At 41.1% G+C, this 23029-nt stretch overlaps 1 protein-coding gene across 4 annotated transcripts in view; it reads left to right on the top strand.

The window, feature by feature from the left end:
- The window catches only part of DNAJC6 (DnaJ heat shock protein family (Hsp40) member C6), a 58565-nt gene that overhangs the window by 22369 nt on the left and 13167 nt on the right, over positions 1 to 23029 (top strand). For 3 of the 4 annotated variants that reach the window (XM_068953453.1, XM_009688779.2, XM_068953452.1), the window contains exons 2-8: positions 12153 to 12303; positions 13263 to 13312; positions 13420 to 13568; positions 17631 to 17753; positions 19852 to 19985; positions 21162 to 21356; positions 21772 to 21889. In XM_068953453.1, coding sequence (XP_068809554.1) covers positions 12170 to 12303; positions 13263 to 13312; positions 13420 to 13568; positions 17631 to 17753; positions 19852 to 19985; positions 21162 to 21356; positions 21772 to 21889 — 903 coding nt within the window. In that variant the 5' untranslated portion in view covers positions 12153 to 12169. Of the gene's footprint in view, positions 1 to 11455; positions 11518 to 12152; positions 12304 to 13262; positions 13313 to 13419; positions 13569 to 17630; positions 17754 to 19851; positions 19986 to 21161; positions 21357 to 21771; positions 21890 to 23029 lie in introns of those variants that run through there. The other variant, XM_009688788.2, reaches the window with a different exon arrangement.

Consider the following 23029-nt stretch of genomic DNA (forward strand, 5'->3'; position numbering starts at 1 on the left):
TTCTGAAAATGATTGCAAGATGAGAAGCAGGCAATGAAGAAGCTTTTTTTTTTTTTTTTTAAAACTCTTGCTCTGGCATTCATTAGTGCTTTCTCACTAGCTTGCTGAGTATTGAAAGAAATAGAGGCTCTGGGAAACCTAGAAATATAAAAGTAACAGCAAGAATATACTTTACAAAAGGAACAAACTCTTGTTCTATGCTCTCTCAGGACATTTAGAAATTATATAACCTACAAAATAGCTTTTAAACACTTAGGGGATAGACTGACTTATGCTATGTACTTCCTCAGGCAGAGTAACTGCAAAAGAAACTTTTAAATATATTGCGAGTTTTGAAGTTGGGATATTTTTAACTATTTTACACTTGTAAACATAATCTCTTTTACTCTGGTGATTATTCTTCACTGAGTCAGGAGAGAGACATCTCCATGTCACTGGCACAGAGACAAAGACTGTCTCTGACAATGTTGTGTTGTATTCTTTTCTATCTGCATTTTCAAACAAGGAGATTCAGTTTAATAACTTGTTTGTTTGCCTACTGTGTGCAGAGTTTTTTTTTTTTTGGACACTTGAATAGTGTGGTGTTGGCAGTAGTGTCTTTTTAAGGCAAGAAAGAGAAGAGGAAAGAAGGTAAATCAACTTTAAAGACCAGTTTCATGGTTTATGTTAATATTTCAGCATTTTAGCCTGAAATGCATTTTGTTCAATGCAACATAGAATTCATAAATAAGGGAAAATGTATAACAAATGAAACATATTTGCACAGTACTGGGGGAGGGAGGGCTTTTATTTGCCCTAACATCACTACTTTTTAAAAAAAAAAAAGAAACAAAAAGCCCTCTTCACTGAAATATTACATATTTAGTTGATAGTGCAAGCAGTGTTGTTTACTTAATGTTTCTAAAGCAAAAGCAGAGATATCTTAATTCTTAATTTCCATTACATTTTTAGTTAGGTGTCTGTAATGAACCTTCAGATAAAAAGCCTTGGACTCATACAATGTTAGTTCTAATTTTTTTACACCAAGCATCACAACTGTGTGGTGCCAACAATGTACTTATTGTGTAATGGGTGCCCGAGCAAGCCAGGCCTTTTACTCACGGCGTGCAGGGCCTGCAGCCCTGCACGTTTTCAAGGCAGCCCGTCCTGTAAGCTTTGCTGTGGTCTCTAATATAGTGTCTTGTTTTGCACAGGAAGAGCATGAAGTGCTCTGTATCTTTCAGCTAACAGGAACAAAACAGAGCAAGTCTTCAAGTTCTCCAGAGAACTTCCTATTCAATGGATCTCCTTTAAGCAGTTGTCGGTTCTTCCCATCTCCTCTCCTTCCTCTCAATATTTACACTATATGAGCACCTTGTAATCTTATAATGGATTTATCTTCACAGCCTGACCCCATCTAAGAGGGATTGCTCATAGCTTTCAGGAGCGAGCAAGGCACAAGTGTTTCACAGGGTTACCGTTCTGTTAGAAGGGAAGCTGCCAACAAGTTCTCCTGCAGGTAGTAACGCGACTTGAAGTCTTGATGCAGTTTCTATCTGGTAAGCAGACTCTTCCAGGCAGAAGGTCTACATGGATATAGTGCCAGCTAATTTCAGGAGGGCTGTAGTAAAAACAAAACCTCATATTTGAACAAATTATTTCAGATGCCATAATGCTTAGGATGTCTGTGCCACAAGCGGAGTCTGTGCTGAACTCTATGTGTACTTAAACCTTCCTAGTGATGAAAGCTGCAAATACAGCACTGAGGAGCAGTGGTTTTACTCATCACCTGCTCTGACTGTCCTTGCCAGCCTGCAGACCCCCTTGTAGCCTCCTGACACCTCAGACCTCTTCTCAGTCTATACTTATGTCCCGTAGCGCATCCTCTGCCAACTTCTTGTCTAGTATTCCTTATACAATCACAGTTTGTATTACTGCCTCTGTCTGTTTGTTATGCTAATTGCCTACTTAGTAAAGAAATATTCTTTATCCTCTCTGTTTCTGAGCTTGTTGTATTCTCAAGGAGCTCAGTTCTCAAGGAGCTCAGTACAGACGTATTTCCTTTCTGGGCAGTCCTCTGAGCTGTATGCAAGTCAATCACTGTTCTTGTCCATCAACACTCTTCCAGCAAATCTAGCTTTCCCCTCCTACTCAAGAACTGTTTTTTGTCTTGAACAGTCTTGTCTTTAATGCGGTTACTACAAAATAGCTAAACTGTGCAGTTTTTAGGATGAGGGATAATACTGTTTTATAATATCATGTGATCTGTGATCTAATGAGCTCTTCTCCTGGCTCGTGGTATGTTTCCTTTTCCCTTAGTCTGTTTAGAGTCTGAATTTTATAACCTATTCTCAAACTTCCATTTGGCCTTACCTAAGTCACGTGGTTTAACCTCATTCGTGTGGGAGTACACTCATTAAAATTACCGTCTATGTAATAGTGTGTCCTTAACATGATCCCTGTCAAAGTTGGGCCAGGAGTGCAGCATTGCTTAAACCACCTCTTACATGACTTAAGGGACCTTTCACTTGTTATGGAAATCCTGAGAAATAACTAGGCAGCTGTTCTGACTTCAGAACAGATTGCGTACCGTTTTGCAGTAGATTCCATTATTAGTCCAGAAAACCTAAGTTTTATGTAATTTTTTAAATAAATCGATACTGCCTTTCAAGGGTGTAGACTGGTGTTCAGGGTGTTACAGTAGTCACTGGAGATTTTCCTCATCTGCGTTTAGAAACTGTAGTCCAAATTATCGGTCGCGTTGCTAATTCTGCAGTTCGTGTCTTCCTGTTGCTCAAACAAAACCAGACCTCAACTACAGATTTTTCCTCTTGTATGCCTTTTGTTTGGGGGTCGTCTTCAACCTCCAAGACGAGCACCTGCTCTTTTCTCTGCTTTCTGGTGTGTCCCTTGCTCCTTCTTTAGGAGGTAAGACTAGAAGTTATTCAATACAGTGATAGGATTATATATGCAGTTCTGGAGTTCAAATCTCATGTTTTAACACAACAGACAATGAAAGATTAATGGAATTATTTGACTACTGAGGCAAAAGGGCAAAAAGTCAACTTGATTCCATACCTGTGGCAAAAATACCACCTTGTTAAAACACTGAAAGTGCAGTCATGGCTGTTCACTTAATGGATTGCTCAGTGCTTCTGATCTATAACTTCTCTTTGGTGTTTTTTTTAAGAGCCAAACCACGCTTATTTTCTAATAAGCAACCTATTGCAGTAAAATGAAAACATACATATCAAATGTACATATCAAAAATCTTCCAGCATATGCAGCCTACTAGATCCATGGGATGCAGAGAAAGCTGCCTTGGATTGTGACCTTGGAGAAGGTGCTAAAATGGCAGAACATTACCTATAAGTGAACCTCCTGACTGCTAACCCAGCGTCTTACGTGCCAAGGTAGCCTTCGTTGCGTTCTTGGAAGGGAAGTTCTGCTTCAGCAAACATCAGTGAATCCTGCCTTGCCCTGTAATGCAAAAACCTATGTAAAATGAGGGCGAGCCTCCTGCTCTTTTCCTTCCTTTCTTTGATAAAATTGTGTCAGCCCTTCTCATGCTTCGGAAGGTCCTCAACACCTTAGCAAGCACCAGCAGAAATGAACAGAGGAGCTAGCAGCTCAGAGCTATTGCCGGTAGACGCAGTTTCTTGTGATGTTTCCGTTGCTACACTTAATCACTTGTCAAGGGTTTTGCTGCGGTTCTGGGAAATACTTGAAGCTTCTGCATGTTTGTTATTATTGATCCTGGTATGGCAGCCATAGGTGTATTGGGATCCCAGCTGGACAAGCAGTGAAGGTATCAAATGATATTGGCCTGTTTTGCTATTGTTGTACTGCAGCTCTGCTCTGAATGTGTATGTGTGTCTATTTATGTTTATTTTTACGGAATAACACTTTTTAAGATATGCGCTCCGTCTTTTAGGGAATCTTAACTATACCAGGTATCTGGGGCAGCGATGGAAGAGGGGACAAGTGAGACTCAGTTTGTTGTCAGAGAATCTAATCTTCTCTTTATGCAAGTCTGAGGAATTTCCCAAGTAATTTCTGCAAGTATAAGTGCTTTCCTTTCAGGTAAATGCCTCTCTATCACTGTCTTAAGTGCCTCTACTGCAGCTGATTTATCCCCTACCCCTTTTAAGCATCTTTACAAACCAGAGCTCAGTACCTATTAAAAAGCTGATGTAATCCTGGTGCTAGAGTCCTCCTTAATCTAAGAGAGGCACAGGTCTATAAAATAGCACAGATGCTTTAGTGTCTTTGTTTCAATTTTATAGAACTTAGCTGTCCAAAACAGAACTATGCTCTAGAGCGAACAATTAAGGAAGGTTGGATTGAATGCTGTCTCCCAGACCTCCAAGATCGTGCTCTGAAAGGCACATTTGACAAATGAAGCCCTTACAGTTCTAAACACTACTGATTATCACTAGCTGCAAAGGAGCCATGTGCCTAGATATTTTCCTCTAGAAATACCTGCCACTCTCCCACTTGAAATGTGAGGTTTAAACTGTTCCATTAATGTCTGTACATTGATTTGCAATCCCCTGAAAGATAAAATGCCAAGCGTGGAAGATGGCCTCAATCTGGGGAACAGAAGGAGCTGGAAATGTTGAGGGATATTGAAGCTATTCTCTGCCTGGATCACTGCTTAGCTTTCTGTCCCTGGTCTTTCCGCACACATGCACCCCTCAGTGTGAAACGGGGGTACTCTAATAATGTGGCAGGAGTGCCAGCCCTGTTGCTGCTGCTGCTTCTCTCTCCTTTCTGCCCTGCTTGGACACTTGTGTGATGCTGAGCTGAACCTCGTAAATATGATGGGGCTGTGACAGCCTGGTTTTATATCCCTTAAAGCTGCTGTGGAATCGCATCCTGCCTCCAGGCTTTGCTGGGAGGAATGTGAGTGCAAGGAATGTAAGCTGATGCTGTGCCTCATCTGGCAAGCAGGGACACTGTGGTGTTAGAGGAGTAAATAGTATCAATTTTTGCTGAGTGTTCATTTAAAAACAATTACGGCATTGTTGCTGAGGTTGCAACTTCAGAGGCTCAACCTCTTTTAGTTTGTGAACCCTTAGGAGAATTTTCTTCTAAGGCACTGAATATCCTACACCAAAGGTTCTTGCTTCTCTTGGGTCCTGTTTCACACTGTGCTGCGGTAATAGCCTATGGGGGAAAGACAAAGGAGGGGGGAAAAACCCTAGAAGTTATTCATGGGGAGGGAGAATCGGTGATAACTGCTGAAAACTTCTGGAAATCTGGAAGCTGGGACATGTATGCAGTTAGCTGGCAAGTGTTTTTCTCAGCGTAGTGTCAGACTGTCCTGTAAAAATGGAACTCAAAAGAATGTTTAATACTCTCAAGAGAATGTTTAATGAACCCTCCCATGGCTTTTGCTTAAAGGAGAATTGAAGTCTTCCATAGTTGGGTTCTTCTGAATTGGTCCATAGCTCTTGTGCTGATTTCAAGTCACATTTTACTTTGCTACATTATACTGAAACATATACTGACATCAGTTTGCAGGAGCCACAGCCATATGAGTGCATAAAATGCCCGATCTATCTGTGTAGGGAAGTGAGTTGTTTTTCCTTCCCCCTCAGTGGAAGGATATGCTAGAGCATACCCCTGGGAGTTCCTCTTTAAAATGCTGCCATCCTAAGAAAGGGCAAGTTAAGGTGATTTCTGTGCTTCTAGTAGGGTAGTTGTGTATAGTAGGGCATGTGTATATGAATCTCCTTAATGCTAAATTGCCCTTTCTACAGGCTGCAAGTGGCTTAGTTAATTTAAATGCTTCCTTTATTTTCTGCAAGGGGCCGAGTTGTACCAGGCGGCAGGTACACTGCAACAGATTGTCATCATATGGAAGGTATGCGCTGATTTTTGGGAGGGTAGGAGAAGAAAAGGTTAATGCTTTTCTAGAGAAGAACCATGGTGTCCCCTATTCCTACAGGAGCTGGCTGAGGAACAGGGAAGGTTTAGCTCTTTCCTCTCTCCTTCTCTTTGAAAGAAGTGCAGGCAGTAGTTCTTTCAGCAGAAAAGATCTGACGTTGAAGATACTGTTACATATAGTATGGGCAGACTGAGGTAAACCTGCTTCCTTTCCCTATGGTTTAATGTCTGCCCTTTATAGGCAAAAAGGGTTTGCTCACTCTTGTTAAGTGGTCGCTGAAACTCAGTATTTAACTGCCTGATCTTGAATTTCTAGACTTCTTGCTTTGACCTCCATGCTCTCAAGCTAAGTATTGCTTCATCAGCATAAACATCAAACTGAGACACAAGTGCATCTAAATGCTAGCTCGCTTCCCCCTTCATTCCATGAAGAGCTGGAATTTGGGAACTGATTTGTGAGGTTTGGGGATGGCCTGGATGGTGCTCTGCCCAGAGCATGAAACATACCTCTGCATGCGGTGTTGGACTAGTTGCACAGCCAGCCCCATCTCATTCACCCTTGATGCCATCTCTAGCCCTGAAACCCAGTCTTCCTCAAAATAATTCAGTTTGGATCTTTGCTTTTGATGCTAGGCACAAATGCTACTTGTGTGAATGTAGCGAGAACAGGTAAGGTGAGTGGCCCTTTGCAGGGGTGGGGGAGGAGGGAAAGATCTCCCTTCTCCCTCCCTCAGGCCTATTTGATATGGAGAGTTTCTTGTGAATGTGCAGAAGATCAGTTTCCCAATTTGGCTAATACATACAGTTTACTGGTTTTATCGTACTAAACGAGAACAGATCACAGAGGGTTCACCTGGAAATATCGATGAATATCAGACTCTTCAAACTGCTGATGCACCAAAGCTTTACTGCTAAAGCACTTCATGTTACTGTGCCATAACGGCTGCATCTTTGGTGAGCAGCTCATGTGGAGACAACAGACCAGACAGCTTAAGATCTGAAGTTGTGGCCTTGCTACTTCTGTACTCTATGCAACTCACACTCGATCATCCCTGCAAGGTACCATTTCTGTCCAGGAATTTATCTTTCTGGATTTCCCAAGCTATTGCACTTTTAACTTATAAAACTATGCACCCATTACGGTGGGACATGTCTACAGTGATGCAGCGTTTGTTGTAGCCTCTCTGCAGTCTGAGAGGTTCTCTTGCTGGACTTCATACTTCTTTTCCTAATACTGTGTATAATTAGCAAGAGAACAAGGAGAGTTTAAGTGCTTGGATTAAAATTCCTAGGCTCTTCAACTCCTGTCCTGTACAGCAAAAGCCTAATGCTGTCAGCAGAGGCTGCTTCAGTTGTCCAAACCTGCAGAATTTCTACCTTTTGGCTCTATATTGATTGCTTTGTCTCCACATGATGATGAGACAGGAATGCTAGTATATGACATTTCAGTTTTATAAGGAGGTGCAACAGGTTGTTGCTTTATTTAGTGACTGCTTGAGATTTATTACGAACAAAGGGTAGGCCCTTCTTACAGAAGATATTAGCATACACTAGGAAAAAACATAAGGTTTTGGGGGGGGTTTTGTTTTTTTTTTTGTTTTTAGGAGGAGGAGCAGCTGGGACAGTCATGGGGGCAGTGGTACATATGCCTGACAGGATAATTAAGGGAATATGCACTCCAGAATGAGAAATGCGTTGAGCTAGATTGAGCCATAACAAATGTAAACTTCAACTTGTCAACCAAAGGGATGAAGTTGTCGTTTCTCCATGCTGCTCCATTGACTTGGAATGCTTCAATGAGAAGCTCATGGCTGCCATCAGCTAATAGAATTATTCAAGAGAAACAGTCTTAGGTATTGTCTCTGTCCTCTGCAGTAGACATACTGCATTAAAGTTGCTACACCAGAGGTTCCCTTATAAGGAAACTAAAAATCTGTAGTTAGTGAACAACCCCTCTAAAACTTGGACTATAAATACAGGTTAGAAGCACATCTGTGAAGCACACTAAGCCTTTCAAGGAATACCCAGTAACTGAGTTAATGAAGAATTCTTCTTGCATAAAGAGCAAGATGCAGTTCATATAAATAAAAGCTACTTATTCATAGCAAGACTTCTAAACAGCAACTCTAGCACACAAAGTTAATTGCTATGTGTTAATGTGCTGAAAATTGTGAATGGTTGCAAATTTCTGAGAATTGCAAATATGCTATGCTGCTAAGTTGCAGTGAAGTATTTTTATGCGGACAAGCTTGCAAGCACCTATTTCTGCCATAGCAGAAGATGCTGTTGTGGTTTGTGTGGGAGTTTGGGAGTGTTAATGTTGGCTTTGGTTGCAGCATAAGGAAATGGGCATGTGGGATGCAGTCCCTGGTGGGGATGGAAGGGATGAAAGGAGAGTGAGTGTGTGTGTTTGGGGAGGGGGGGGAACACATGCCTTGTGCTTCATTTTAATACAAAATGTGCCCATTGCCTTTGTGTTAAGGAAGCTCACAATGTCTGTCTTCTGAATTTACTCCCTGACTCTTGTACAAAAGATCTTTCTGAACAGGGAGATTCCGTTATGCCACCAACTCAATCTGATCAGGCTAGTGTTGGTAATCTTATCTGCATTTTCTCTTTTGTTCCTGGCTCCAGGATGGAGCAATTAAGAGATCGTTCCTTCAAACTTAGTGAGTGTCTGTGGTAGTCCAGCATTGTGATTGGAAGCAAAAAAGGATTACTAATATCTCGTCTCATTTGCGGTATTGAAATGGTGTTTGTTAAAAGGGGCTGTAAAGGAGGATTGGTCAGAGGTGTGCGTCTGGGTACTTCATGGTGTGTGTGTGGTTGCTTGTTTGGTTGTTGGGTTGTGGTGGTGTTCAGTCTGATCTAAGTTCTGGTGACTGTGCAGTTGGAGCATGTTTCTGCTGAGTTTTTAATTTCTCTTACTAGGGAGTAGGATGTAGTCCTCCGCAGGCTGGCCAGCGTGCTTGGTGGAAGACTCCACTGCCATTTTCTCAGGGCTTATATGTTCAAGAAAAGCAAACCTGCCAAGACAGTGCTCTCAGAGCAGTGTACAGATAGGCAACAACAGTGGTGAGTGATGCTAGGCCAGCTGGCTGGTTTCCCTAGGAGCTACGTGGAAGCTGGTCACAGCCCTGCCCTGTTGCAGCTGACTGTTACATGAAGCAGGGGGAACCATAGCCATACTTCCAAAAGGTCTGCAGTAGCTCTGAAGGTCTCCCTTTACAGAAGCGACTTAGTATGGAAGCGTATGATTTGGCAGAAACTTTAGGGGCAGACTACTATTTTTTTCCCAGTCTCTTTTCTTTTTCCAATGGGTTTCTATGTATGTTATCTGATTGGTATGTTAATGCTTTAACCATTTCTGCTCCAATGTTGGGACTTGCGTGACCTCTATGCTTTGCAGGAGACACTGCTTATTAGAGGAGCCTTTGAATATGTTTTCAGTTGGCATCTCTGCTGCATGCTGCTCCTGATCTTGAAGCTTTAGTATTTCTGGAATGAAGTTAAACTTTGTTTCTCTGTGAACAGCCTGTGGAAGCTGTGTCCTACCTGCTAACTGCGAAAGACAATCTTTGTCAGCCCCTGTGATGCCACTCTAATCCATTGGCAAAAAGATAACTAAGCAAATTATTGCACCTGGTATACCAGCCAAATGCCTGTATGTCATAAGCTTCTTCCATACCTTTACGATAAATAATATTTGCCTCATGTTAAATCCTAAAAATATAATGAAATTCTCATTGCCTCTCTTCTCTCTTTTTTGCTCTCATGTTTTGGGGGATTTTGAAAATGCTCTAGGATAACAATAAAAAGGCTCTAAGAATATGGAAAATGTAAAAGTTGCCCAGTACCCGTTGGCTTCTGATCCCCTTGCCCTCTTCCTTGTTTCAAGTTACCATCTTGCTCCTTTCCTTTCTCCTAAAGTTTGACCTACAAAACTAAAAGTGTCTTTGGAACATTACTTCTTTCCTCCACTCCTGGGTCTTATAGCTCAGAGGAATATGAAAGTGAAGTATTTGAAAAGATATCAAACACTGATTCCCTACTCTGAAGCCAACAAGCTACTTTGATTTCTTCTTGAAGTAGATACTTGGAAATGATTTGGATAAAGGAAATGTTCCTCTGCCTTAAGAAGGCAACTTCTGTTTTGAAGTTGGCAGAGCATTTTAGATCTTATTACAAGCACAATGGACAGCAGAAGACACTGGCTCTGATTTTTATCAATTTTGCACGTGGATCACATGATGTGGATCATGACCACATCACAATGCATTAAGCCCCCCTTGGGTACAGGGGGGTAAATAGCTCACTCTACTAGTGGAGACCCCAGCTTAGATAGCTATTATATTTATTGATAGCTCACTCTGGGTTTGGAATAGTGAATACCATTGAAATGGGTTTGGTAATTACAGAATAGATCAGTAGAGACTTTTTTTACGCAAGTTTTTCATGTTTCTTGATAGTCTTAATGCCCCCAGAATATTTATTCTGATAATGATGATTTTGTGAGCCATAGTGGAGTAGTGTGTATCTAATACCACTCATGTACATGCTATAGAACTAAAGAAATTATATCTGTAAGGCCTCTTTGTAAGCTTCCAAAAATACATAATGAGCACTGGGAATGCCACCAGCCTGTCTTAGCCATGACAAATATTTCACTCTTCCAGATACCTGGGTAACTAATAATGACTTTTGTTACAGTATGGCTTTTGTTACAAAGCAGTGGAACCACTACTCTAAAACAGGACATGTCTTCAGACTTTCTGGGTGCTCTGTGAAAGGCAACTCATATCAGATGTCGTCTTGATTACTAAGACTACCTTAGAGTGGCATGTATTTACATAAGTTGCTTGTTAATTTGTTATGCTGGATGATCTAGATCTTTTTTCCTACATCATGCAGCTCTCATTTTAACTAACTTCCAGCTGATCTGTTCTACTAGATAAAGAACAACTAGTAGTCTCTGCGACAGTTATGTCCCACTTTACCCGTTCTTTATTTGTTCTGAAAATTAATCCATGCCTTGAAATAAACTAGGAGTTGACTTTTTAAAATTAATGAGACTGAAGCAGTAGCGTTTAGACTAATCTGATATAATGAGGTAACAAACGTATAATTAATGTAATGTAGCTAAAGTTTAGTAAGGTCAAAATAGTTGAGGCCTGGTGAACAGAAAATAATTTAAATAGTCAAAAACCTAACTTACAGATAAGTATTTAAAAATATAATTATTTAAAAATATAATTTTATTAGGCTCATATCTAACAACTCAATTCTGCAATAAAACAAAAGCATGTCTACTGAAGCCTACATCCAATTTTATTTCTACATTTTTAAGAATGACTTAAGCTATAAACACAACACTACTGTAATAAGGCTACAATAAATCAGGTCTTGATTAAGACCATGGAATAATTATTTTATTGTAAGTGTAAAATGTAAACAACTTGAAGACAATATCATGTTCCATCAAAATAACACTTGAAGTTGCTCTTCCTCTGTCTGTTTGTCTCCTATTGGCTTTGCAGTTTTGACATTTCAAGCTGTGAAGAAAAAGCTTACCAAAGAGGTAATCTTCAAGGCCCTGCTCCCTTTTAGACTTACCAGTTTGCTGAATCCTGCACTAATGCTGCAAATGTAAGAATATCCAGAAAGCTTCTCACTTTTTCGTCTAGAAAGTTTAATTTTTCAGCTCTTCTTTCATCTCTCCAAAAAGCAAACTTCTATCTTCTTCCCCTCAAGCAAATGTAACTGTATGCTTACATGACTTAAAGTCACTCTATTTATTTAATATCCATAGAAATGGATAGTCATAAGACAACCTTCAGTCACCTAGCTGCATTCAAACTGGTAGGCGTGCCAGTTATGCTGAAGAGCTGTTGTATGTACTAGGACTCTCTTACCCCTGTGGAGGCAGTTGTTGATTTGATCTTGTCTGTGATTAGCAAACGTGTACTAAGGAGCTGAATGTAACTGCCCTCTGATCTTGCTTTGGGTTTGGGATGGGATGAGACAGCTTGAATGGCTGTTGAGACTGTGCTGATAGTAGATGCCCAACCTATGTACAACACTGAGGATCTCTGAGGGTTTCTGTGGCCTAGCTGACAAGAGCGTGCCATTCCTCATCTGGAAAATCACTACTTTAATGAGTAAAACTGCTTTTGCACTGTGCTTGACAGGTGTAGTTCTGTTTGAATGGAGCAGTAGGTTTGTTTGCCCTATGGATTTGTTCCAAATAAGTGATGTTGGGTTTGGTTTTGTTATGATTGAAGGTGCCTCATCACCAGACATGGAATCCAGCTATGGGGGAGGCTTGCTAGATATGGTGAAAGGAGGAGCAGGGAGACTCTTCAGCAATTTGAAGGATAACCTGAAGGACACCCTGAAAGATACATCTTCAAAGGTCATGCAGTCTGTTGCCAGGTACAGTACAGCTGAAGCTACATAATGCAGGTGAAATCAGTAGCTGCAAAGTACCGGTCTGAGCTGTTGTCTTAACTAGAGCAATACAAGGAAACTGTACTTCCAGATGACTAATGAAAGAATGAGGTGAAAATCACAAGTGACTTTATAATTCTGTCTCATAATTGGGTATTTGGCCTCAAGGAAGCAGAAAAAAACGAAGTAAAACTCCCAGCTTGATAAAAACTGAACATTGGCGTCCTGAAATCTAGATAAGGCCTCCCCTATGAAAATGGAATACCCAGTCTCCAATTCTTTCATTTACCCTTGTGGGGCGCCCCTACTACTCAGCCACACATAAATGTTTTGTCACCGAAATTTGGCTCTCTTTGTATTTCAGCACTTGGGTGCTCTGCGCAAGAAAATTCCTCTTGCTGAGCAACCTAATTCTTCCTGTTTAGCTGTTCTAACTGTTCCCTTTGCTGAAGCCAGCTTTTGAGTTGAAAAAAGAGCTGAGCCTGATGACCAGGCTTTGCTCTGGTCATCTCTGGTGATATCTGCTGTACTTGGCACTCTACCTGCCTCTGAGTGATATGGGGCTACAATAAATTAAATGGAGCGAAAGGCAAAACCTCAGCGGTTTTGAGGGATTTGCAAAGTAGCTGCCAAATAGAGATTTCTCCTGAAAACTGGCACTAACAACTAATAACAAAATGGGGGACAAAAGGGACCTTTTTTGAAAGCTTCTGCATCCAGTTAATACAGATGGATGCAAAAGGGAAGGCCAGGTCATTGTCTGCAGGAAATTATTTGGACCTTTTTCTTAAGACAAGACATGGTACAAAGAATCTGTCTTAAGAACGTTTTTTCCTTATGTTAAAAGTAGATCTTTGGGAAAACAGTGTTCTGTTGGTTCTTGTAATTAGATGCCTTCTATAAACATGTGTATAATGCCTGTCTCCGACTTTGTCGTCTTTCAGTTACACCAAGGGAGAGCTAGATATTTCATACATTACCTCAAGAATCATAGGTAAGCACTGCTTTTTGGCATAAATAAAACTGGTAGCGTTCCAGGGTTCAGAAGTTCATAGACATGTTATGGCGCACGCTCAGCCTAGCTTCTTCTTTCATTTCTAGTGATGTCTTTTCCGGCTGAAGGTGTTGAACTGGGATTCAGGAACCACATTGAAGATGTACGGACGTTTTTGGATTCCAGACATCCTGACCACTACACAGTCTTCAACTTATCACCGAAGTATTATCGCAGTGCCAAGTTTCATAACAGGGTGAGTGTGTTCAGACAGTATAACAAGAACAGGGAGAAATTTCTTGGAAGTCCTCTAAAGTCCGCCCAATCTTCCTGTGCAACAAGGTAGCAGTTCCTGTATGTGTTTCCTGAGTGTGGCAGAGTGAAATAGGGGAAGGAGTTATAAATGTTTTCTAAGCTGCCACAGTCTTTTCTGGGTTTTATCTGATGTCTGGGACTTCAGGAATTAGTGTTGGAAAGTTCAGAGTATATGCTTATATTGGGAGCCTGTGAGAGTAAGTGGAATTGCACAGAGCTGGTCCTGTGCTGCTTTTGGCTCCTAGACAGCTGCTAGAAGAATAAGGAGCAAACACTTCAGTTTCTCACACCCTTCCAGAGGTGAGCTTCAGAAGGAGTAAATATACAGACTAGGTATATGCATATGCATTAGGTGGGTGCCCATAAATTAAATGGGATCACTACTGAGGCTGCAGTACTCCGGATACTACAGTGCTGGCAGCTCCCGCGACACAAGGTAAAGCAGCCTGCAGCTATATCAGTACGGTTGGAGGGGTGACAAGGGTTCAGCAGGAATTCTAAAGAATGTCTGACACAGAGCCTAACAAACATGCCTCAAAAGAAATTATTAATAATAGAAGGTAGCTTATTTTCATGCTGAAAGATCCTTCAGTTGTGTTGGAGTGCTTAGCAGGCAAAGCACAGGACTGGAAACTAGATCTAAGGTGTGTTTTGGCTCTTCTGCTACTGTATGACTTTAGAAAGCTACCTACGCTCTCTGCCCGAGTTTCCTTCTCTAAAACCAGAACAGTATACAGAAGCATTGTGAGGCTCTGATTCATTAAAGGCTTTTAAAGGATATCTCGTGTGAAATACTGCTGTTGAAATGCAAGATTAGATTTAATCTTTCAGAAAACTTCCTGTCCTTTCCCTCTGCCACAAGGAAGCAATGTGGTTGTGGTGTGAGGTTTTTGGTTTTCTTGTTTTTCGTTTTGTTTTTTTTGGCGCTGTTGCCTTCAACAAAAAAGGCAACAACTGTTGGCTTGACCCTCTGTCATGGAAAGCAAATCTCATGTTGCGTAAGTCTCGCTTTGTTTTAGTCTGAGGTATAGCTGAATCTATTTTCAGCACCTGTTCTAATCACCAGTAACCACCCAAAGCAAGTTTTGCAGTGGCCATCAGTAACTAGCTATCACTTAAAATATGGGTAAATGAACAGGAAAGACTAATTTAAGGGTGTCAAGGACCTTCAGTTTGGCTTGCTGCTGCTAGCGGGAGGAGAAGGACAGATCGTCTCTTGATAGCCCAGCATTGAACTTCTGTTGGTATTTTGCTTGACCTGGCTGTAACTCCACAGCGCCTCTACCCCCTGTACTTCATTTCCATTTCCTACCCTACAAAACCACTTGACAAATGAGTTTGTCACTTTCTAAGCATGACCTGGTGCTTTGTAAGCTTGACACACAAATGATGCATCTTTCAATAAAACATAGTACTTTCAGGTTATGGGTTGTCTAATACTGACTCCAGCTATTTATCAGGTAAACATAATGTGCAGAACAGCATACATGAGTTCAGACAGTCATATGAAACAATTATGAGAAGTTCAACCTCGAGGGGGTGAAATCATATTAAGAGTATTTTCTGCTTTGGTTGAGAGGATGCCAGATGAACCAAAATTGAGACACATACTTGTTCTTTGAATGGAAAGGCTTTTAATTCCTACTTGCTTTAAAACTTTTTTCCAAGATGAAAGTAGGCCACTTTGTGGTAACAGTCAATGGCCTGCTGGGTCATTTGCCTCATCTGATATGGCTGTGTCAGGAGGGAAGGCAGCCCTAGGTGTGAGGCCTGACATGTCTGATCCATTGAGGAGAAGGAGGGAAGTGTGAGGAGAAAAACCTGCTGCTCACTAATCTTGTTGTATTCTGTTCTTTTCCTTCCCTCACTGACTTGGCTCTCCAGGCAGGAGAGGAGAGCTCCCACCTGCTGAAGAAAATGTGAATAGTATAAAATACATACGACTCAAATGTAGCATTACAAAACCAAACTTCAGAGTCCCCAATAGGTCTATTCTTGGCTCTTATTGCCCTAGTGCTAGTACTGAAACAAAACAAGTGCTAGCTGCATATTTCAAAAGCTCTATAGGAATGCTTCTTACTCTTCTGTAATGTTGCTTCTCATGAGTGGTGGTGAGGTTATACTTGAAATAAATGAAATGCTACATAATGCATATTTAATTTCCTAATTGCAAACCAGCAGGCGCATGTGTAATTAAAAGCAAAGTAAATGCACAATTATGGACTATTTGGAAATGTATATTATTTACTTGATAAGTGATAATGGCTTTTCCAGATGCCCTACAGTGTGTTATCATGAGGCCTATTGAGAGGATCTTCAGTTAGAGTCACTGGTCATATTAATTCCAGCAGCTGCTTGTGGTCTGGATTGTGTTTTGGTGGGCTAACTGCGGGTGGATCCTATGCCTCTAAAAGCATAATGCAAAAGTATTTGAGGCTGGAAGGAGAAGACTTCTGCCTGATAATATAAAACAGTGGGCATGCACTTATATCTTAAACTTATGCCATCGGCACTCCTGCTCTGTTACAGACTTGAATGAATATTTATGATCTCTGTTTGTAATTCAGAATAGCCATTTACAGTGATCATTAATTGTAGCAGTGCATACACTGTCAGATCTGTAGAGTCAGAAGCTAACATCGGGTATTCTGCACAGAGGGCTACTGAATATTGAGCCTTGTGGTGTTTTGTCCCCCTCAGCCCTTCCTGAAAAAGGCACAGAAAAGGTACAGGTAAAAGAAAATCAAATGTATACAACAGGAGCAATGAAATAGGCTACAACTCTTGAGATGGGGAAAACACTGGAGGATGGGAATAATGCTGTAGAGAAAGTAAATAGGAGATGGTCGTTCGTTGCCATCCAAAATAAGGGACGTGAGCATGGAATCACTTATTAGGTAGCTCGCACAGTATGAAGCCAGTACTTGTTTACCAAACACACAGCTGAATTTCAGGATGTCGAGGAGACCAGAAATGTTCATGAGTGCAAAAATCCATTAGACAAATATATGGAAGAAAAAAATTCTCCCAAATATTAAGCACAGATCCTCCAACTGAAAGTCTGGAAGCTGGAAGGATGCTTTGGAGGATGCCGCTGTGCTGCGTGCTTGCTCTGCTCCTGTACTCTCTGGACATCGCTGCTGTCGTTCTTTGAGACACAGCACTAGTTGGCAGACCTTGGTGGGGTTCTGTGTGGAAGTCAGACTTCCTGTGTCTGCTATAAAATGTTACATAGGCGTATGTAAGAGAGGACCTTAAAGACAACTTTTATGAAACTTGGAGCGTTTCCTCTCTTTGAGAGAGGGCATGATCATGTACGGAAATCATATGGCTATTTAAGAATGTCTAGTCAAATGATCTATTTCCACTCCCCAAATCTCTCTCAGTTGACACTTGCATTCTGCTTAGAGAGAAAAACAATTGCCTTAAGGACAAGTTTGGTGGTGATGCTCCTTTAAATTCTTTCTGGTGAGAAATGCCTTTTAAAAAAGACAATTAGAAACAAATGAAATGATGTCCCTAGAAGGCTATTTGATGTACTGTTTGAGACTGCAAAGACTTTTTTTTAATAATCCTATTGCACAAAATCAGTGAGAACAACCGATGCTTAGTATCCTTTGAAAATTGGAGCCATAGCTTTTAAGGACTAGTTATACAAGGACTTTGGACATAATGGAAATCAATGTGCTGCTGCAAGGCTCAAGTATTATGAAAGGTTACTCAAGATAATCTGACTTAGAATGTAACTTTTAAAAAATGTATAGTCATTGACAACACATCAATATCATGTTATTTAACTGTGAATTCTTTTTTGTCTGTCCCTTCATAATTCATGAAAGTCTTGGAGCAGACTTATACATGAGAAGAGGTGGAGTAGATTAAATACAAAAGTCTAGAATGTTTAAAAAAAAAAAAAGTACTCTTTCTTGGCAAAAACCATTTGTAAAAGTATACTTCACTTAATGCTCTCATGAAGCTGGTTTTCACTATGTGATTCCTGTAGGTATCTGAATGTAGCTGGCCAGTAAGACAAGCGCCCAGCCTGCATAATCTCTATGCTGTCTGTAAGAACATGCATAACTGGCTACAGCAGAACCCCAAAAATGTGTGTGTCATCCACTGTATGGTAAGTACCAGAAGGTAACTGGATTTTGAGATGTAAGAATCATCGGTTAATGTTCTGTGTTGCATGTCTTGAGCCTGTGCACAAGGATGGTGACAAATTCTAAAAGAAAAAGTGTAATAAAACTGACCCCCTAGAAAGGGGGTTCTTTTACCCTGCCATCTGCAGCTAGTGGAAGATCTAACCCTGAATGTGAAGGGGTAATGCAAAGGAAGAGAAATCAAAGTAGTTCTAGCAGTGGACTAGTAGAGGTGAAGAATAACAAAAAGGTTTGAGCCTCAGCTGAGAACCAGCCATAAGGATTGCCAGCATGCAGCAGCTTTGCACTATATTATTGCTAGTCATAGTACAAAATACAGCCTCTAGACTGAAGGTGGCTGCTTGGTGTTGTGTGTATGTGGTTGTGTGTTGTGGGTGTTTTTTGTTTTTTAGCTGTGGATTCTATTTCACTGTGATACTGAGACTCTTAAAGTCTCTTTGTAACGACTGCTTGTTAGACCTGGCTGAAGGAGACAAGTTGCCTTCTGTTCCTCCTTGTGAATGATAGCTGAATTGTTTGCTAAATCCTACTTACTGTTTTTTCAGTACGATGTGATATATATATCTGATGCTTGAAGATGGTATGATTCTGTATCAGTACCTTTTAATTTGGCCTCTGCAACCTTTAATATTGACAGTAATACCCAAAGGCAGAGTTCTGTTTAGTTCTGGGAGGCTGTCAGCCCTGATCAGCATAAACTGAAAAACAGGGGGAATGATCACTTCCAAACTGCATAAACCTTCTGTACAAATCCGGCCGTTTCTGCCTTTTGTTGTACAGCTAGCTCCTCCAAGATAAGCTTCCAGTCAAAAGGAGACTAACATACACTTGATTTCTCTAGTCCTGTAAGTCTAGCTCAAGAATCAAATTCCTTCACTGTCCTTCAGGCATTAATGCCAGGATAATGCTGTAAAGAGCAGGGAGTCCTTTTTAACACTTTTTAAGTCTGAAGAAGCGCACTGTTTCTAGAAACTCTTTTCAGAGACAGTTAGGCAGGGCTAAACCTTAAAGGCAGATAGCCTATTGACCTTAGGTCAGCAGGTTACTGGGGCTCAGCTGTGGTATGACAAACCCTACAGTACAGCTGGAATGCTTAAAAGGTGCCTAAAATAAGGTATTGTAAGGGTGTATGTAACTTATGTTCCAGGCTTTCTGAAAGTGCCTGACCTACTGATAAGCCAGTAAGAACTTCCCACTTCTTGGTATATCAATCATGACTTCTGAGATCTTCTGCCATCCTCTGAGAAGCAGGAGATGACCTGTGCAGCCTGGCACTCTGGTAGAACTGAGCAGGCTGTCATGTACCCGTTGCTGTGCCGTGAGCATGCATCCAAAACTAAGTGGACGTTGGCAGAAGCTGATGGAAGGGCTTTTTCTTACAGTTTGGCTCACCAGAGTTGGGGTATACTCCCCAACTGGAGAGATACTATGGTTCTCTTGTTCCTTCTGTATTTTTGATCTTTTGTACCAATCTGACTCGAAACAAAACAAACAAACCCCCTAAACCCCAGCACCCCACTCCACCCCCAACCAAGCACCTACAGAAAACCTGGTTATTCAGGAGCAATCTGTTGGTTGGATACTGTGGAGCAGTTCTGGTGAGGGAGCCGTGGGCTGAATCTTTTGTCTGTGAATCCCTCTAGGTTAAATTTCTATTATATGGCTGCCTAGAGCTGTGAGACAGGTGTAATCTGACCCCTGTGGCTAGTTCTGGGCCTATATTTGAAATAATTGCAGTATGACAGCTTGGGAGCATCCATGAAACACTGACATTCATAGACAAAATGTACTTCTGGGCATTCAAACCAAGCCTAAACCATTACCCAGCTTTGGCTGCTCACTGGATATCATCTTAGTTTTAATCCAGATCAGTGCAACTAACTGAAGTCACAGGTATTAAACAATGATAATGAAGAATTTCTAACACCATATCATGTGGTCTCCTTACTAGGCTTTCTGGGAAAATTATTTTGTATGACTTAAGGACGAGGTGCTTTACTGAAATTTAAAGATGTCCCTGACACTATGCTTTTTCTTCCCTTCCTCCGCTTTCCTTAACAGGATGGCCGTGCAGCCTCAGCAGTTCTGGTCAGTGCGATGTTCTGTTTCTGTCACCTCTTCTCTAATCCAGGCCCTGCTATGCAGTTGCTGAACTTGAAAAGACCTGGAATTGTACTTTGGCCATCTCACAGGAGGTAGAGTATACTGGTTAAATGCTAAGTAGCCAAGCTATATTCAACATACACACACATTCGTACAGTTTTTAGTATGTGTTTTGGCAATGTGTTCCTATCTCTTAGTCTGAGACATGCGTTCAAGTTTCATTTAGTTCCACTGAAACAAGTGAAACTGCTGGCTTCAGTAAAGTAGTGGTCAGATTCTGTGGAATCGCTATCGGAGATGCACAGCGCTTGGCTGGGTATTACCCTGAGCAACGCAATCAAATTCTGAGGTTAGAGACAGCTTTGAAGTTGGTCCTGCTTTGAGCAGAGAACTGGACCAGATGACTTTTGGAGGTCTCTTCTAACTGAAATTATTCTATGACTTCATGATTTTGTGAAATAACACCTTTAACTTAAATGGGAGACTGTATGTTGGAGTATGGGGTATGTTGCATACTCCAGCCTCTCCACCCAAACTGACGTAAAGATTCTGGCAGGCGACAATGAACTGAAAACTCCAGAATTCCTATTCTAGCATTAGCAGACTTGTATACTAGTCATGTTACTTGGCTTTGCCAGGTCTTAACTGATGTTTATGGCTGCTTCCATTTTGCCCACACTGATGTAATAGCAATGGAGGAACAAAATAAAGTATTACAATAACTTTGTTCTCTAGCTCAGGAAAACTGAGAAGTCTGTGGTTAACATGGCTTCTCTGTGTCAGCTTCATCTTTATAGAAGTTTTGCACTGTAAAAAATCTCTTGCTTACAATTTTCTTTAGCCGAGGAAGAACTGCCTGCTAGAGCAAACCAAAGATGTAGTGTTACATATGTAATAATAATCCTTTGTTACCTGACTGACAAAATACTTGGTGTACTATGTGCATGTAAAATAGAAGATAAGTTTCTACTGGTAAACCAGGAAAACCATTGCTCAGCAGCTTCTCCCCTAAAGGGTGCAAAGAAACAACCTTTAGCTCTGGGTTGAAGATTAACTTCTTTCCTCTTGATCCCTTTTTTCTTGCAATTAAACACAAATAGGAATGTAGATCTTGTGCCAGCTGCAAGTATGCTAGAGTATATGAAAACTCCAATTTTGGAACTGTGAAAGACTAGCATTTTCACTGCATTTCAGGGTATTCTTCAAATATAGAATGAAAATTGGTCATCTGGGGAGAAGGTTTCAGTAATGGCTTTTTCTGTCTGCAGATACATAGGATACATTTGTGATCTCATAGCAGACAAGCCCATCATTCCTCACTGCAAGCCACTTACGATCAAGTCAGTCACCCTCAGTCCAGTCCCCTGTTTCAACAAGCAACGAAATGGGTGCCGACCCTTCTGTGACATTCTCAGTGGAGAAACCAGAATCCTTACCACTTCCCAGGAATATGAAAGAATGAAGTGAGTTTCTGTGACCTTCTACCGTCCTTAGGAGGTTAAAGAAAGGGGTGGGGTTGGTTTTGCAGTAATGCGTCCAGTATTTATGCTGGCTGTAGTCGTTATTACACTGCCTGATAAGTGATGGAGCGCAAATATTAATTGAAGCTTGGTGCCTAGTGTTGAAAATAAACTGCCAGAGTAAGTCTGAAATCATGTCATGCACTGGAATGCCTTCCCGGAGACTGTTCAGGATTATGCTAGTTTCCTTTGTGAAATGTTTCTGTTTCAACTAAAACTAACACTAAGCAGAGCGGCATTTGCTGTTTCTGTTTGCTTGACCTGAATGAGATGATAGCTTTTATGTTGACATTCTTTTGGGTGTTACTGGCATGTGGAAGGGAGCTTAACAATGGATCTCCTTCTCTTCCCTTTAAAGAGAATACCGTGTACAAGAAGGGAAAGTCCTAATTCCGCTAGGAGCCACTGTACATGGAGATGTTGTTGTTTCTGTCTACCATATGAGATCAACCATTGGGGGACGCCTTCAAGCAAAAGTATGGGTTTCTCTAACTTCTCTTGCATGGTAGAAGAAATGTAGCTAACTGAGAGGGGGGGTAAATATGGGGTCTAAGACTTCACATGGCACTCATCTTGGTGATGCAGAAAACTTCCTTACTTGACAGTAGACATGCCCAAATGTGGACAATGCCAAGTGAAAACAAGGAACAGCATTTGGAGAAATCCAGGATGACCCTGGTGCATCTTTATGGAGATGGGGTCTGCTGATGGGGGTGCAGGATCCTTCCAGCTGATGGAAAGATGCTGATGAAAAGACAGAAATCCCCTGGCAGTAACCAGCTCAGGGCAAACCACCATCAAATCCTCTACCTACCTACTGTAAGAAGATGAAAGAAGCATCTTCAGCTCAACTTCAGATGACTTAGCCAGCCAGCGCTACTGCATCGTGTATATGTTACTTGTTGTAGAATAGCCCTCACAGTATATGGAGACATGGAGAGCTTTTTTTTTTTTTTTCTTCTAGGGGCAAAGAGGCACAATTTGCTCCCCACAGATGGGTGCTGCATGGCTGCTTCGGCAGAACAGCTCCTGAACCCTAGTAGCCAGCTGTGGTGGTTGCGTTCTTAAACTGTCATGTTAACTGCTAGATCTGATACTGTAGTAATCTCAAGTCATCCAATCTAATTTTCCTGATGATATATCTGAAACCCTAATGTTTGAGTTGCAGAATGACTAAAATTCTTTCTCAAGTGATTTGTTTTTTTGGTGCTGTTTGCTGTGTAGTTGATGCTATACTGAAGCTTCCACTGCAGGTGGGATGGTCATCTGTGTTCCTGGGTTACAAACTTGTTGCTCCAATGTATTCAGTAGAAACAGATATCAGTTTCACATGTTTAAGTAGGTGCTAAAATGTCAAGTAGATCCCAGAAATGAAGACAAGTAGGAGATGAGGGCATGTTCATGAGAAGGCACTCTGCTTTATGCAGGCAGGAGCAGAATTTAAGGCAGATAATAGAAATATTTGGGTCTGAGAAGGAAAAGCTCTGTTTTCTCTAAAAGAAGCTGAATGAATTAGCGTAATTATAACTAGGTATATAAGCTATATAGTAACTGGTAGAGAGGTAGGCTTAAGTAACTCTGCACATCTTAAACAAATATTAATATTTTAATTTCAT

Source organism: Struthio camelus, chromosome 8 (assembly GCF_040807025.1).
Source record: "Struthio camelus isolate bStrCam1 chromosome 8, bStrCam1.hap1, whole genome shotgun sequence".
In the NCBI taxonomy this organism is placed as follows: Eukaryota; Metazoa; Chordata; class Aves; order Struthioniformes; family Struthionidae; genus Struthio; species Struthio camelus.